Genomic DNA, 17,545 nt, shown 5'->3' with positions numbered 1-17,545 from the left:
TCTAATCAATTTTTATTGTAGCTGTTTTATCTTTGTTGATCTTATACTTTATGTTATATACAGTCGGTTATAAAAGCTCCTAGAGCTTATGTTGTACTGTTGATAACTTGACGACTTGAAATAAAACTTATCTGATCTTATCTTTTTTTATAATTATAGCTGTAATAAATGAATAATATCACAATAATTATTATAACCTGGTGAATATACTGTATTCGAGCTGAAATGCCACAAAATATCATAGGTACCACGATAAATGTAATTTATAAGTTATAACAGAAGTAATAGATTATACCACAGGTACCCTAGTGAATGTACTGTATAAATGCAGGGACCATATCACAGACAATGTGGCAAATGTATTTCATATAAGCTGAAACCAAAGGTACCCTAGTATATATGAATTATGCTTCATTACATCTGTGATACATGAAAAATGCCACAGGTAACCTGGTGAATGTATAATTATAGCTGTAATAAGTGAATAATACCACAGCTATCTTTGCAATGGTGTTTAATATCAAAGCCTTAATGCAGGAGTATAACACCTCAGATACCCTGATAAATGTTCTTTATTGGAGCTGAAATTCAGAAATAATACCACAAGTAATTAAGCTGGTGAATATACATAATTATAGCTGTAATAGATGAATAATACCCGGTAAATGTAAAAAAAAAAACAACTTTTTCTCTCGGAAGTACACGTTATGTCTAATATTCCAAATAAATTATATAATTATGTTAAATTCTTAAAAGTCAACAACTCATTGTAAAGATTCAATTTAAGGATATACGTGTAACACCAATTGTTGAATCGCAGTAATCTTTGGCATTTAACTGCACAAAAATGAGCAAATTCAAACATTATTGGCAGTCGTAGGTCTTTGTCATGACTGGACCAGATTAAGTAATAATATTGTATCATATCAAGGGATCTTAAAGAGTCAATTTGCATTGTACATTGTATTTATCGAGTTAAACAAATGTGATGACAAACAATATGTATCATATTTTGAAATAAATTTGTTCTGATTCATTTTTTATTGTGTTTCGGGTAGAATTTGGAGGAATTTACATGTGTAAAATGCAACACAAGACTTCTAGAAAGTAATTTATTGTTTAAAACATAAAAATTAAATAAATACTTATCGAGAAATAAAAATGAATCTAATTCAAGCCTTCAAAGGCTTTCAAAATCTTTTCACACCAATTTGAAAATTGCTCCAAATAAGATGACAATACGGTTAAAATATATAAGCCTAGTAAATACATCAACCATTAAAGTAAATGCCAAAGTAGGCGAAAGCTATGCAGATATTTAAACACAGTATTGTGCAGTCGAAAAACAGAAAAAAAATATGAAAAAAAAAATGATTGGACAAAAATGCATGGTATTTATTTTTAAACACAGAAAATTATAAATTTTCCCGTACCACAGATTTTTTTTCTTAGCCCGTAAGATGGATTTTCCCGTACATTCTGCAAAACAATTATTTTATATAACATTTGATGTGTGTTGAGAAGTAAGTATTTTAACAAAATTATGCGAATAATACGAAAATTAAATCATCTGACCTGAATTACTATTTCTTTGTCTATATACTAATCTCCTGGTAAATTGCTGAAATATTGAAATTATTTTTATCCGCGCAGTCTGATCAGGATCCATGTCTATTACAAGTGGAGAAACTGACAGCGAACAGCATGGATCCTGATCAGACTGCGAGGAAGCGCAGGCTGGTCTGGATCCAAGCTGGTCGCAAACCCATTATGTTGGTTTTGTCATGACACGGCTCATATGGCAATAATGCAGAATCTGGAGCAACATTTTTGTATACTTCTGGGAGAAATGCTGGCTTTGCGAGGCGATGTTCTTGAGTCGGACATCTTTAAATAACCACTTTATGTCATCCGCGCATATAGGAAATTAACTGTGCATGGTGTATTGGGCATGACCACGCTCCCAAAAGTGAAGGACACCACAGAGAATTTCTCTACAGCTAATGGGTTTAACTTTGCAAAGTAGCCAGAGGACTATGCTAGGATTGTCGATAGATTTTGTGAAAAGAATTTTAACATGTTTAACAGCACTCAATGAAGTTTTTAAGAAATATATTGTCATCTCAATGATACATGTATATAATTAGAAAATATTACTTACAGAAAAGTTTTTGATTTTATCATTGCTGTGACGTTGGCGGCTTAGCGGCCTGAACGTTTTAAATAAAGAAAATAATTTATATAAAAAATGGATATTTATGTAATTCTTGCGATAGTTCTTGTTATTTAACAGAACTTTTTGGATTTTATCACTTTTGTGAAGTTGGCGGCCCAGCGTTTAAGCAGAGACATAGATAGCATCAACATCTCTGGTTAAAGTTTTTGAAATTGTGTATAAACAATCTCAACTGCTCTTAAATAAGTTCTCAAGACTTATCTTTCATTTAAAAGATATATAAGCAGAAAAATCAATCACTTTCAGAATTTTTTTTGGTTTTAGTCAGACCCTGATATACGAGAGGTTGCCGTTCAAACTCTTATTATATTACTTTATGCTTTATTTATTTAGTATTTAATCAAGTCAATTTAAAAGGAATTAATAGTTCGTGGTGTTTAAAAATATCATGATGCTATTCAAAATGTTCTGTTTATTTACTTTGAAGGTATTCATTGATTGTTTTATATGCATGAAAAAGGTTCAGTTATACATGTATATTAAACACTCAAAACATTTGCATTTTTTGTATTTTCTGATCGCAGATCAGGAAATACAATGCTGACATTCAATCTCTGGCACAGCGTTTCCCGACAAACCTAACAACAAAAAGTAGTTCTCAAAACAGCTTAAAACTAGCGATGTAAAAGAAAGAAATATTTTTATTTTGTTACAAGTATCCAACAAACTACAACGCATTCAAAGTTTAAAAGTAGCTTTGGCTTATAGAATTGTCAATAAATGCACAATCACAAATTACGCGGATGGATATTCTTTTAATCAATGAAAATTGCTCGGCTATTTCCATAAAGCTTCGGATTATTGTGACCGCTTAAATTAGACTTTCTGAAAAATAAAGAAATAAGGATGTTGACCATAATCTGAATGAATCAAATCTAGCTATTTATTACAAATTTATGGCCAATTTTAGAAAAGTATAAAATAAAGATCAGAAATGTCGAGGTCATATAGGACTAACTTATTTATTGTTATATTAGTATCTGTTAAATCTAAGTACATGTATGCATACAACTCGTGCATCCTTAAATTACAAGATTGTTGCCAATATAGCAAATTTCAGCAAAATTTAAAGAATTAAACTTTGTAAGGCTCAATTATCGTGTCAACGTCCTAACACGGTAATCAAAATCATTCCTGTCAAGTTTTCAATAGGTTAAGCGGTTAATAAGAAGTAGCGCGCACAGCCAGCTGATCATACGGACGGACTGATGGGCAGCCTCAAACCAGCACACACCCTTACAACTTTCTTGTGCAGGAGTATAATAACACTGAAAGAAATTCTTGCTAAATTTAAAACAAAAACAACGCAAAAATCATTTACATTTCGTATTTCATCATTTATATACAAGAATCAAAACAACTTACATTAATTTATTTGATTATAGATTTATAAACATGTGAAATTGATACTCGATGTGTGATTTTATTACTTTTTACATTTTATTGTTTCTGGGCGATTTTTGATGAAAGAGAAATTTGATATCGAAATCTCAAAGTCGTACCACATTCTAGCCAAATCCCAGGGGATGGTGGGGTCATGGACACTACGTTATATTGTATGCACCTTCACTTCAGATTTGAAAAGAGTATAGGATTATATAAGAATGTATCTTTGGTAAAAGTCAAACTGGACCAATATCTCAACTCTAATTCGAAACAGGACTTAAATGTGCTTTCCACATTTTAACAATGAACCCCAATAGGAGTAAAACTTGACCCCTGGAGTATGATGTATATAACCTCGTGGTTATGCTTTATGCTAAATATCTATCATTTGGGAAAATTCTGAGATTTTAGTCCATTTTTCGTTCCTGTGACCTTCTTTATGCATCAAACTTGAACCATTTGTAAAACATTATTGAGGACCATGCTTTGATCATTGCTGTACAATTTTGTCAATATCCACCATTATGTAGTTATGTATAAGATATTGTTTAATGGGTATAAAGCTATATTGTATCTTCTGAAAGAGCTTAGTAAAAATTTAAACAGTTAAATATATGTTGTTGGTTGATTTCGAAAGAGTTGTTACAAAGAATGTCATTGTTATATAACAGATATGAATATTGCACATAAACAGAATGAAATGTACAGTATTATGGGTGATGTTTTAGTAGTGTTTTTCCATTAAACATTATTAGCATATCTTAGTATATTTCCTTTATACAGGTATTTTAGAAGTATTCTTAGCAGTTATGTAGCTTATACACTTTGAAGGAATTGCGTATAGTGATGGACGACAAACGACCCCAGCGGGAGACGGCTATTTTATAAGTAATTCAATATAACACAAACGGACTTCAATAATATAACATTTGAATCATTTCCTTATTAAAACACACATTAATGCCACGAACTTTTAAAATCTTGAATATAAGTATGGACATAATATAAACGTTTCTTAAAAACATTTTAATTTACAAATTTAAAAATGGATTATTTAAAATATTTAATTACTGACGGACAACGCTACTTCAAAACCCACTTCCAATTTTAATCGACAGGCAATAACGAAAGAATTATTTCTTGTTCCATTATCAAATGTGTAAAATAAATGAAAATATGTGTTCATTTCTTGACTTGAGAGAGAACGTCATCAAAGCGTTCCATAAATAGGTCAACATGTTTATTCTGGAATAGCAATGTAGGTCTGAATCGGAGTGTTGCTTCACCACATGCACCAGTATGAACACCTGAAATATGAAAACTCGAATTACATTTTCATAAATTTTTGTTAAAAAGTATTGAACAGAAAAAAAATCTACAGAATGTCTCTTTTAGAAAAAAAATGTTATAACCAACAGATTCAATTGAAATGAAAGCAGTAGATTCTGTCTGTTATATAATGAAAATCACCTTTTGCACGAAGATATCCAATAACTTTATCTCTAGTAGCGGCATCGGGAAAATCCACAGCACAAAGCGTTCCAAGTCCCCTTGCTTTTGACAATATTCCGGGGTATTTTGTCTAAATACAACCAAATATATAGCGAATTAAATCAAGTCAACATATTTTGTTAGAAAATAATATAGCGACACGGAGAGAAGTAGGATAGCAACAATATTCTTGAGCTATAAGTGAACTCAGAAGTTCATCAGTCACAAGTGACATGACACCTTGTAATATTGCAATAATTGTATTTGTTCCCTTTTTCGTCACACATGAACCTTTTTATAAGTAATATTTTCCTAAAGAATCAGGGTCATTTAGCTCAAAAAGAAAGGATATTTAAAATAAATGTGGCCGGGCAATCTTCACATATGCAGACTATAAAATAATGTTTAGAACAGTCAGGTGAAATAACAAGTAACAAAAAGGGAGAATAGTCGGACTATCCTATTATCACACTAGTCTGTTAAATAGCACAAAAAAAAGAGAAAAACAACAACAACAACAACAACATAAGAATAAATTTTCAATTCAATTTTATTTCGCCATTGAAATGTTTTTACTCGGGATTTTTAAGAAAATAGTCTTTAAGTCATGGCTTATTTAGAGCATATGGCATACATGTATAAAATTAAGAAACCCTTTCTATCAGATTTGTACAAAATACAATGATACATTACACCTACATGCGACAGCCAACACCCATTAAAGAGTACGCTAAATAACGAAAGGGGTCCGGCAAATACTTATTTAGGCAATACATAACCTGACACTTGACACGTTTGATAATATTCATTGAATGATATATAAATATCTCTTTCAACCCTACCTGCATCTGTTCCAGGTTAGACAGAAGATAGTTTCCAGTTACTTTAACATTGTCCAGTAGATTTTCTTCCTTTATAACCTTCACGACTTCTTCTAACAAAGCAATCTTGCCAGGATCACCTACCCATGTGTTGAATATCCTATATCCCTATAAAGTAATAATAAAAGAAAAAGACTAAAATTTATCAAATGTCTCCTTTTTCAATACATCATAACCATACTATGTCAAACATGATATACATTAAACACAGGGAACCAAGCTAATCAACACCATATAGCTAAATGGTGTTATGTCATCAGTTTTATTATAAAAAAAAGCGTGGCACGTGAGGATTCAACGTTTTTTATGTTTCATATTAGATGGTTTTTAACGTGTTACGTGTATTTTTTAGAAACATAAAGATAAAAATATCAGAACCTTAATAACAAGATCTAACTGGAGAAAGTCAGACTTACTTCTTTCGGAATGAAAGATTCTTTTTGATAGAATCCACCAGTCAACATTTTCTTACTAAATGTTACAACATCGGGAGTATCTGTGAGATTAAAATGCTCATGTGCCCAAAACTTCCCTGTTACCCCACATCCGGTTTGTACTTCATCTACAAGGAATCCTATTTTTCTCTTAAAGATAAAAACATAAATAATTAACAATACACGAACATTTTTCTTGATTAAGTCAAAATGAGGCATTATTTATAAAAGTGACAAAAGTATAAATCATGTGTTTTGTAACATTTATTAAAACTGCAATATCTACTCTAATTAATATTTTATATATCTTAGTAGCTTAAGGAGAAGCGAACAAATGCATCAGACGGGACTAAATGAAACACTATATCATAACAACGTATTATAAATGTTCTATGATTTTAATCCGCACCTTGTTTGTTATATCTCTGAGACCTTGGAAAAATTCTTTAGATGCAAAGTTGTCTCCACCTTCACATTGTACAGGTTCTATTATTATACCAGCAACTGGTAGTCCTTTCTTGTTATACTCTTCTATCTTATCTTCAACCTAAACAAATTCAGTTAATAACAAAGACGTTCAACAAATGTCTCCTGTCAAGATTCTTGTAACTTACAATTGTTCAAGAAAAGTTTACCCATTCACTCAGTTATGGACAGGAAAATTGCCCCGAAAATGTAATAAATAATAAATAAGAAAGACATATGTCAATTAGGAGAAATGTAAGATAAATCCTACTTGACCATACAAGGCCTAATTTTCAGCGATAAAAAGGGAAATAACTGGGAAAAATAGATGGCATAGTTATATTACTTGGAAAAGTTTTGCACTTTGTATTGATAAGTACGTGTGGAAATTACGAAGCCATTGATATAGATAGAATCTAAGATATATCCAACTTGCAAGTTTAGGTTAACTATATCAATTTTCAGTGCTGACAGGGGCAATATCTCATAGTTATGTTACTTGCCCAGATCATATACTTTGTATTGATAAGTAAATGTGTAAATTGTGAAGCCATTGGTACGGGTAGAACTGAAGATAAATCAAACTTTCTGGTTTAAGTTAACCTCTACGGACAGATAGAGAGACGGACGGGCGGTTCAATTACTATATGTTTGGAGGCACAATAAAAAAGAATCATGCATGCCAATATTTACGTTTCTGGACGACAAAACGCATGATTATAGCAATTGATCGATTTTATTTTTTGAAAAAGCCGAACAAACGTGAAAAATGGGGAACAACTAGACCGTTTTCGAGTTATCAGCCCCGAATTTAAAAATTCAACATATTTTAAGATCTTTCTAATAAAAAAAACACTACAGTGCTTTTTTTAAGTAAGGGTGTTAAAAGAAAGTGACATTATATACACATTTTTTTGTTGTCGAAATGAGCTGAATTAGCTACATATTTTAAAAGATTGACTATTGTAAAGGTCATTGACCAATTAAAGATACTTAAAAATGTTTAGGATAAAATATAAAAACTGTCTCAAATATCAAAAGACTGCCCAACTCTCTTTATTGAACGTTAACAATATATTCCGAAGGATTTTTATAGACTTTTCGTGGGTTATTGATGATACACATGAACTAGAAACAAAATTACATTTGTGAAAAAATGCTATGCCACTGCATTAAATCAACACTAAATAGTAGGAACAGAGGTAGATTTTGTTTTGTTTCTATTCAATTGAACTTTGACAAAATGCAGTAGTGTCCAAGTGAATTTGGGGGTCAAGGTCACATCTCATATGAAGGACAATGTGCAAATGTGACTAATGTTCAGATACAAAATGTGCTCCGATCATTACATGAATTTCCCTGCAAAGCAAACACTCTTGCCAGATGTCATATCTCAAATTATTTCATAAGATTCTCTAGAACATAAACATCTCAATTTTTCTTGCTAGATGTCATGACCTTTAGACAAACTCTAGACAAAATCTAGACAAATATCAAGCTATTAAATCCTTTTTTTCTTTCAAAAAAAAAAAAAAGAAAATAGATTGGATAGCATGTACACTTGTATAAAAAAACTTTTCAATATGAGTTGTTTCCCTTTCATTTTTAAGTTTATGAGCTGGAATATTTTATAGCAAGAGTGATGATTTGAAGAAAAACCTTGACCTCCTATAATTTGAATAATATTTCAATAGAGGTTAACTAGAAATATCTGAGCTCTAGCTCTAGTAGTTTTGAAGAAAAAGTTTTGTTTTTTTAACTGTATACATCTCCGGAAAACACATTACCCCTGTGGCGGAAAATACCTGAGTAAAAGTATTTTTACGATGAATGGTATTTTTGCTGTTACTCACAAACATATGGGAAATCAACATTACAAAAATAGTGATGGGTAATTAATACACACGGTTTTCTTCAAACATGACTTATTTTAAAATTCCTTTATCTTAATAACAAAGTTATTTGGTATCAAACAATGACGTTTCAACGAACCTCTTCCAGCACTTTGCTTTCTTCAGCCTTGTTTTCAGCTGTATTGCATTCCAGTGGATATTTCAAGTCTGGGAATCTAACAACTGGCCAATCAGGTTGTGGTAAATCCAGTTTGTGGAGCCATTTAGAATGAGTACAAGCTAACGCTCCTATTTTATACGAAATAAATCAATTAAACCAAACCAAATATTTAAAGTACATGAGGTGTCTCACAACTTAAATACGTTTAATAACAAGAGAATTGCAAGAAATCGTCTAGCTTTATCAACCAAAAGTTGTGTCATCCATTAGTGACCGCATTTGCATACATATTTGTGTGAAGCCACAACACAAAAATATTGTACTGTCCACCACTGAATGTGTGTTTTATTCTTTAAGGGAATGGTTGATTAAATACGAAAATGTTGATACGATATAATAGATATATCATTTAGAAATTATAGACCGATAAAGCTCATGTTAATTACTCTCATTATCGAAACAATCCGTTTTAATGTGTTACGAGTTGAGTGAGCTTAACAAAAACATGTATGCAAACTCGTTTACTTATTTGATGATGAAAATTGCTCACTAAATTTGCAGCTTTAAAGAAACGTGCATGGTTAATAAAAAGAGCTGGACGATTATGTCTGAGAGCATAATTATGTTACACTAATTCTTTAAAAGGTGGAAAGAAGCCGCTCGACCCTTTGTCGTTTATCAAGAAACAAAACGATACTATCGAATGATTGTTCATTGACTTTGAAAGGCTGAATTTGGTATACATTGTATACTTTTTAGGAAACTGTAATCAGAGACGCGAGTTATAATTAAATTGAATTTCGGTTTGACTTTTATTACATTGTTTACCCCAAGAAGATAAGCTATTTTCAGTACCGCTGTCCGACCACGACTTTCACCTTTACTTATCTTGTTTCATGAGAGCAATATATTAATCGATCGGAAACCATTGGAAGGTTAACTTACCACTGGTATCCTAGTATAAATGTTTTCCAAAAGAAGTCTACCAAAGAGGCCTAAGGTGAAGTTTCATGTCAATTATTTTAGGTCTTGGCTTTGTAGTTTCTGAGAAGAAATTATATTTAGGCCATGTTACTTTACAAAACTTTTTGTTAACTACGTGACCCCCAGGGCGAGATCACTTTTTAATTATAAAAGTTATGATTAAAATAGCTTTTGTAGAAGTATTGTAGGCAACACTACATTTCAAAAATTGAATTTTCACAAAAGAAGACTTACATGTATTTGCCGATATATGTCTATGTAAAGTAGGTGAACCCAGGACCGGGGCCAATTTTGACTCTACGGGGAATAATTTTATGTAATTTTATGTAGAGAATCCCAAAGTGATGATGCTACATGTCAATGATCTAAACATTGCGTAGGTTTAAATTTTAAGATTATTTTTAGTTCCTTTATATGAATCAGGCTGGAAACATTATTAAAATGTTTGAAGAGGGAGAACGGTGAAAAACAGACGACGGCGGACGGACAGAAAGTCACCACAAAGGCAACAAAACAACTCTGGGCACTTTGTGTTCAGATGAGTTACAACATAATGCAAATAGTAAAAGGAATTATACCCATAGTTCTGCCGTGGAAACCGTTGTCAAATGAGAGGATGGTGAGGGGTGGAGATCCTGGCGCTTTATTTACACGACACGAGTCCATTTCTTCCATACTGGGTGCTTCCCCGCTTCTCTGATCATTCTAAAACACATCAATGCACTGGCGTCAAGATGCCAACATCGAATAAGTCGTATGAAAAATCAACAAATAGAAATTTATATCAGAACACACCGGATGTACATAACCAGTGTTATTGAAATATTTATTATTATAGACCTAATGTGTACAATATGTACAAATTTGAAACACTTATATTTTTGCAATAACTATTTAAATATGGTGTTAAGAATTCATTTACACTTTGATTATAATTTTCAGGAATTTAATGAGTGGATAAATGGATGAGGTGAGGTTAGTTTGACCCGTAGGCCCATTATTTGAAGATCCATTAGAGAAAGCTTAATGCAAACTAAAAAAGGTCTAGGACTTGCAGTTCAGAAAAAAGTGTTGTTTTTTTAAATTTCATTTATCAACTAAAATTTCCCTATGTACATTTGTTTAACAAAGTAATCCTTCACATACCATATACTTTATAAAGATAGCTTTTAAACCATGTTCCACTGAACAAGCACCACATGCCATTGTCTGTACTTTTGTCATTCCAGGGGGACATACCTGAAACATGGTTTTACATTACACACTATCATTCTCTAAAGAGAGCTTATGTAACAAGCAGTTAGTATACAGTCACATAAGTAATTATATAGCAGAGTCTCTTCTTTAAAGTGATGCTCTACTGTAGTTTTTATTGAAATCTGCTTTTTGTACACTGACCAGTGGTTAAGTTTATAAACATATTAGTAAAAATTGTCACCAGCCTGTAAAAGATTGAAATCTATTGAAAAGAGTATGCATAATAAATGCTTTCAAAATCTTAAAGAAAATGTTACTGCTTAATAGAAGCAAACATAAACTGGCAACAATTAAAATACGTACTGAGAGCAGAGCGTTCTGTAACCTTGATACCCAGTCAGCTGGTGGATATACACCTAGAGCAGGACGATTCACAAATGTTGACTGAAATATATCATTATACAACAACATTCCTTTTTAAGTACATTTACAAATCGTAACAACAGAAAAGGGCGTTATAAAACTGAAAAGTTTAATATCAAGTTGCACTTCAGCCTACGTATCGTGAAAGAAATTCAGAAACTATAAAGTTCAGTTACTGGTATAACATCTGGTTCCTGCTTATTATACCTGACCAACATATTAAAATACCAAATCAAAACATGAAAAATCAAATCAGTTATCTTACAAAAGATATATCTCCCATGTGTGTATGTATGTGTGTCGGCGCGCGCGTGTGTGCGTGCGTGTGTGTGTGTGTGTGTACATTAATATTAAAACACGTTTTTATCAATAAAGGTAAAATAAAACGGCATTAGTTTGGTATCAAAGAAAGTAACAGTTTACCAGATTTTCAGGTTTAGACACAGCATTGATAATAGCAGGATGATTGTATCCTGAAAAACACAATTTTTTATCAATCAGTGGAATTAGAAGTTTGAACGTGAGACAACAAATTTATCAAACAATCGACATTGTATATTATTCAACATGTCAGTTTGGAAGGTCTTGTCTAAAATGTTGTTTCGGCCAAGTATGAAGATAATTCATTAATTAATTACAAAGTTTCAGTCAATTATAGCAAAAATCAGTGAAAAACAATAGCCAAGATCATAAATGAGTCAAAGTAAATTTGAGTTTGATATACATCAAAATCTCATTCTAAATGATGTTGTGTTTAAATATTAAGTTAATCCATTTACAAAATGTATAAATAAAAAAAACAAGTTATAGCCAGTCATAGGGAAAAAAACAAGAGAATTTCATTAATTTGACCTTGATGGTCAAGGTCAATTTAAGACCAAGGTTACATCTAAATTATTCAATATATTTGTTTGGTCGCAAGTCTTGTTTTGTAGAAGAATAAATCAAATATGTACATAAATAACAAAATAATGAAAATTTAAGCAAGCTTCAATAATTTGACCTTGACGGTCAAGGTCATTTAAAACTCAAGGTCAAGGTCAGTTTAACATTTTAGATGGTCTTGACCAAACAATTGTTCTGTCTGGTTATATTCTAAATAAGTTATAGCTACTTGTAGCAAAAATCATCAAAGATAAGCAACATTCAGACATATGACCTTGAAGGTCAAGGTCATTTATGAATGAAGATCATGGTTAGTCTAATGTTTTTAAATGGTTGTTGTGGCCAAGTGTGAAGACAATACACAAAGAAATAAAAAAAGTTATTATAAATGTTAAAGTTTGCGATGTCAGCGGCACCGTGTGGGGCAACGGTAACGGGTACTGGGACGAAGACATGACTATAACAAAAACTCTTTGTTTTTTCTTTAAAAAATGTCGAGCTAAAAAACCAATCTGCATACAAACCTATCCATTGATAAATCCTTACTCTGACCTTTCATTTAAATAACAATAAAATAACACACAAACATTGACATGTGCTCTTTTGTTAACAAATATGTTGTGGTGAAATTCTTATTGTATCCACTAATCTGAAAATTAGAATTGGACAGGTCTGGGATCTATGCATTATTATGAGTTTGTGTTAAGACTGTTTATTGTACGATATGGGGATAAAAGATATAACTGCAATATTCGCCCTTGACCTCCTTCGTTACTGTGGACTACAGTATTTTGACCAAGCAATACGGGTTCTCATTGACAACAATTTGCTCGATAAAAACGTGCCTGCGTCCAAGAAATAATCAAGTATTTATGTGCAAAGTTTTCTTTTAAAAAATAATTAAATAAATAAATACGTAAAATAAGCTGAGAGTAAAATGTTTACCAAGAGGTAGAGATGATATCTGCGTATATAAATCTAACATCACGTTACCGTCTACGTCAGCAAGGTAGTTGCCATGGCTGTTATCATAGTCACAGAAAAAATGCACTGCACCAACATTCTGGAATAAAAAAAAACAATTGAATAGAAGTCAATTGGATGTAAGTATTTACTCGAACACATGTATCAAGCTTGAATAGGTAACAGAAACTTCATTTTAATGTTGAAGTAACAGTTTAAAACATTCTCTTTGATTTGAATTTTCTAAAGCATTTATTGTCAAGCATCTTATAGCATCTCAGTTAAATCACTTACAACTTATATTGCAAGTTCTGAGCCACGGCAGACCAGACCTTTGTATAGCTACTACCTCTTTACAGCAACAGTAATATTATATCCTACAAGAAGAATGTACCCTCGAGCAACACCTCACAGCAACGACCAATATCTTTGTCTCCCAGAAACAAGTACAAATGTGAAATGAAGATGGTTTGAAAAGTTTCATTTCTACTTAAATTATTTCTTGCATAGCGTTAATTATGAGCTGACTTGATTTTAATCAGATTGGCTAACCACTACACCACAGTGGCTGATGCGTTTTCCCCGTTCTAATTGACCATTTATTTGTAAGTTATTTTTTTTAACTTTATTGTGACATCAGCACTTTTATTTCCATAGCTGCGAGCTATTTATAGCTACTTTTATCTCAGTCACAGTATAAATATATCACCCCGCTTGAAAATTATACAATTTATAAAAAGGCTTCTATAGAAAAAAGTGACCCTTGATGTGAGTTGATATAGACATAGTGTCTAATTGCCATGAATGATTGTTATTTAAATATTAATATAATGTTACAAATAGGTTTTTAAATATTATATACTTGTATCTGTGCTAATTCCTTTATTAGTTGTTTGGACTTTGGTCCTGGAATGTCAGTAACCATCTTTGGTACATCTGGCTCGTTCGCAACATCCATGCTCAATAGAGACGAGCCTGTTGATACATGTCTGTCATCTGAAAATAAAACAAATGACCAAGGCTTAAACCTGTATTCATGCGATTAAATATTGTTTCATATACACACACACGCACGCATGCACGCGTACGCGCACACAGACAACAAACTCAGAAAGTGTCGGAATACAATTATATTTTAGATAATTGTATACCGTCTGTAAAGTCTGCTTCATTCTTGCTGAATTTTCCTCATTATGGCGACGTTATGTCGCAACGCCAACAATCATCAAAAATCACAGCCGTCTTACCGATTTAAATTTAAAAGATACTGCTATTGATTGCTATTTTATTCAGAAATCTGATTTAAATATCAAAAGGTATTTAGGTTCGAAGCCCCCTTGGTCAATTATTCATTTTTCGGGCCGACTATCATTTGCCGGCCCTATTCTGCCGTGTATTAATCTCTTATTTATTGATGGTAAATTAAATTTGTCAAAATATATATGTTGGAAAATGTTCTGTTATTTTAATCTGATTCAATAAATGTTCTTATGGATCGAGTGTTATCAAATATTTATACAATTACTTAACACTTATATATTGTATTGTATTGTAATGTAAAGTACGTGTGTTGCGCATGACACGTCGTCTTATTTTTGTGAACATTTGTGCCAAGTAATTTCAAAATCCCTTGATTAATAAAAAATTATGGATCGGACACAAACTATACCCTATAACAGATCATGTTAAGCTTTGACCTCCAAGAGTGACCTCGACCTTTCAGGTTGGTGTCCGGGTGTTGCGCATGACACGTCGTCCTATTATTGTGAACATTTCTGCCAAGTAACTTCAAAATCCTACCATGTTAAGCTTTGACCTCAAGTGTGACCTGACCTTGAAGGTAGGGGTCAGGGTGTTCCGCATGACACGTCGTCCCATTAAATTGTGAACAATTGTGCCAAGTAATTCAAAATCTCTTGATCTTTAAAAAGTTATGAACCGGACATAAAATATATCCTGTAACAGACCATGTTAAGCTTTGACCTCTAATTGTGACCTTCACCTTGGATAAAGACGTGCGGGTGTTGCGCACGATACATCGTCTCATTATGATTATAACTTGTGCCAAGTTTTTTTTCAAAATCGCTTGAATGATGAGAAAATTATGGACAGGACACGACACATACCATCCACACACAATATTGACCTTCTATCACAGCGTGATCTTGACCTTGGAGGTAGGGGTATGAGTGTTGCGCAAGACACATCGTCTTATTATGATAAACATTTGTGCCAAACTATTTCAAATTCCTTCGATGAATGGCTTAGTAATGAACTGGACATGGAATTGTGACGGACGGAGCCCATTTCTATATCACCTTTTTCTTCGAAATGGAGCGCGTCCAATATCATATTATAGTATGACTGTATATACATGTATAATCAAAGGTTTGAAAAAAAATAAAATTGGTAAAATAATAGGCAGGCGTAAAGGCAGGTTCGTGTCTGATTTCCTCATTAATTTTATGATTTCAGCGTTATCTTCCTTCAATTGCAAAAAAAAATGTGTAAGTAATATATGATATGACCGGAAGTAACAGAACTTGTTATATACATTGAATAAGAAGGCTTTCATTAATGTACCTTACAAAGTGAGAGTATTTTATCCTATCTATTTAAACTAAAACGTACATATAATGTGTACATTATAGAGGTAAAGTTAATCTTTTCCATACTGTGTAGTATATCTAAACAGTACGTACATTAGTGATATCATTTATACAAAATTAACACTATTAGTAAAACAAAAATTATAGTCTTATAAAATATGTTGACAAGCTAATGACGATACAATAAGATACTTACAATTTTTGACAGTTTTCTCTATATTTCTAAACAGTGGGTTGATTCTCCTTGCTGCCAACATTTTACTATTATTATAAATATGAAATCCAGAGAACACACACTTTGCATGTAAATAACCTCATATCTCTATAAACATAGCCTTCTACATGACCCGTTTACATACATATCGGCTAAAGTTAAAATTCATTCAGATAGTAGTACTTCAGTCCCGGCAGTTCACTCATGTTTTTATTGATTTTAGCTGTTTTCACGACAAATCTCACCAAGACAGAGATAACATGTAAATTGCTGTAAATACCTAATCGTAGCATCTATTACAATTTTATTAAAATGTCATTAACTTACGAGAGCTATTTCTTAACAACTGCAGTTAAGTGACATATATACATACATTGTATGTATGAATATATGTATGCACATGTACTGTTTCTTATTGTTTCTGTAACAATTCATTCCGATATTTTAATATTCGATATTGAATGTGACAAGTAGTTAACAGCTTTTTAGATCCTTTTTGTTTCTTATTTTGTTTTGCAAATCACAGTTTCCGAAAAAGATAGTATAATATTGCATGGAAAAATTAAGAGCAGACTTCAATGTGCAAATTCCTCCCCAACTATTCAAGTGCTTTTTGCCAGTGTTGTTTAAGAATTGCCCTGTATTAGAATGAATTAATTGCTCCAATTTTATATGTATATGAAAGATGTTTAATAGTAGAAAGTACAGAGATTTAAAAATATAACTTTTCCGACTCTATGGTAGTAGAAGGTACAGCAAATCATAATCAAACACCTGGCATTTCACAGTCAGCACTGGTCCCAGGCTGCAATGTATGTAAAATGTAATATCAGACACTTAAAATGATAAATTATTGAATTATTTGAAATTTAAGATGCGTTACTTGAACAATAAAAATAAACTGCTTTGTTAAACAAAATTTTCAAAATCTTTCTGTCCAGAAGCGACTGTGCTTGATGTAATTTGAATGCAATTATAATTTCATATAATGCTCATTGGCAAGAAGTGGTGCTTGTTTATATGACTAGTTTCAGATATAAGTGTATATATACTTATTTAAATATTACATGTTGTAAACATATACATATACAGTTTCGGCATGCAGACTTAAAAGTATGCATATGAATTATTATATATATGCGTTCGTACATGCGCGCGTGTGTGTGTGCGTGCATAAATATGTGTGTGTGTGGGGGGGGGTAGTTAATACGTTCTTGTAAAACAGTATGTACTTGCATGTTTGTTGATAATTTGTTTACCACAACTTGTGATATATTTAACCAGCTTGAAACTTTTGTACTCTTAAGCAGTCCTACTACATCACGAGAATGACTTGTTGCTTCACATTTTACATTATTTTCATA

General features: G+C 32.1%; 1 protein-coding gene across 1 annotated transcript; it reads right to left on the bottom strand.

Annotated features, from left to right (window-relative positions):
* Window positions 1-3,548: 3,548 nt before the first annotated feature.
* LOC132729666 (4-aminobutyrate aminotransferase, mitochondrial-like) lies at window positions 3,549-16,415 on the bottom strand. The gene is made up of 13 exons (XM_060715476.1): window positions 16,164-16,415; window positions 14,221-14,354; window positions 13,341-13,458; window positions 11,934-11,983; window positions 11,451-11,531; window positions 11,037-11,129; window positions 10,469-10,595; window positions 8,886-9,034; window positions 6,838-6,975; window positions 6,411-6,578; window positions 5,956-6,102; window positions 5,093-5,204; window positions 3,549-4,929 (listed from the first exon to the last, which is right to left on the bottom strand). The coding sequence occupies exons 1-13, from the start codon at window positions 16,222-16,224 to the stop codon at window positions 4,805-4,807; spliced, it is 1,503 nt and encodes a 500-aa protein (XP_060571459.1). The 5' UTR covers window positions 16,225-16,415; the 3' UTR covers window positions 3,549-4,804.
* Between the last annotated feature and the right edge of the window lie 1,130 nt (window positions 16,416-17,545).

Source organism: Ruditapes philippinarum, unplaced genomic scaffold, assembly GCF_026571515.1.
Source record: "Ruditapes philippinarum isolate M1 unplaced genomic scaffold, ASM2657151v2 ctg422_1_1_1_1, whole genome shotgun sequence".
NCBI lineage: Eukaryota > Metazoa > Mollusca > Bivalvia > Venerida > Veneridae > Ruditapes > Ruditapes philippinarum.
Note: the sequence above shows the minus strand (reverse complement) of the source record. Positions and strands in the feature narration are given on the sequence as shown.

Bases quoted from the DNA above. Each gene is read 5' to 3' on its own strand.
- LOC132729666 (XM_060715476.1), bottom strand. From the start codon at position 16,224: ATGTTGGCAGCAAGGAGAATCAACCCACTGTTTAGAAATATAGAGAAA. The intron at 14,355-16,163 runs GTAAGTATCTTA...TTTTATTTTCAG, and splicing joins AGAGAAAACTGTCAAAAATT to ATGACAGACATGTATCAACA. The intron at 11,984-13,340 runs GTAAACATTTTA...TGTGTTTTTCAG, and splicing joins GATATCATCTCTACCTCTTG to GATACAATCATCCTGCTATT.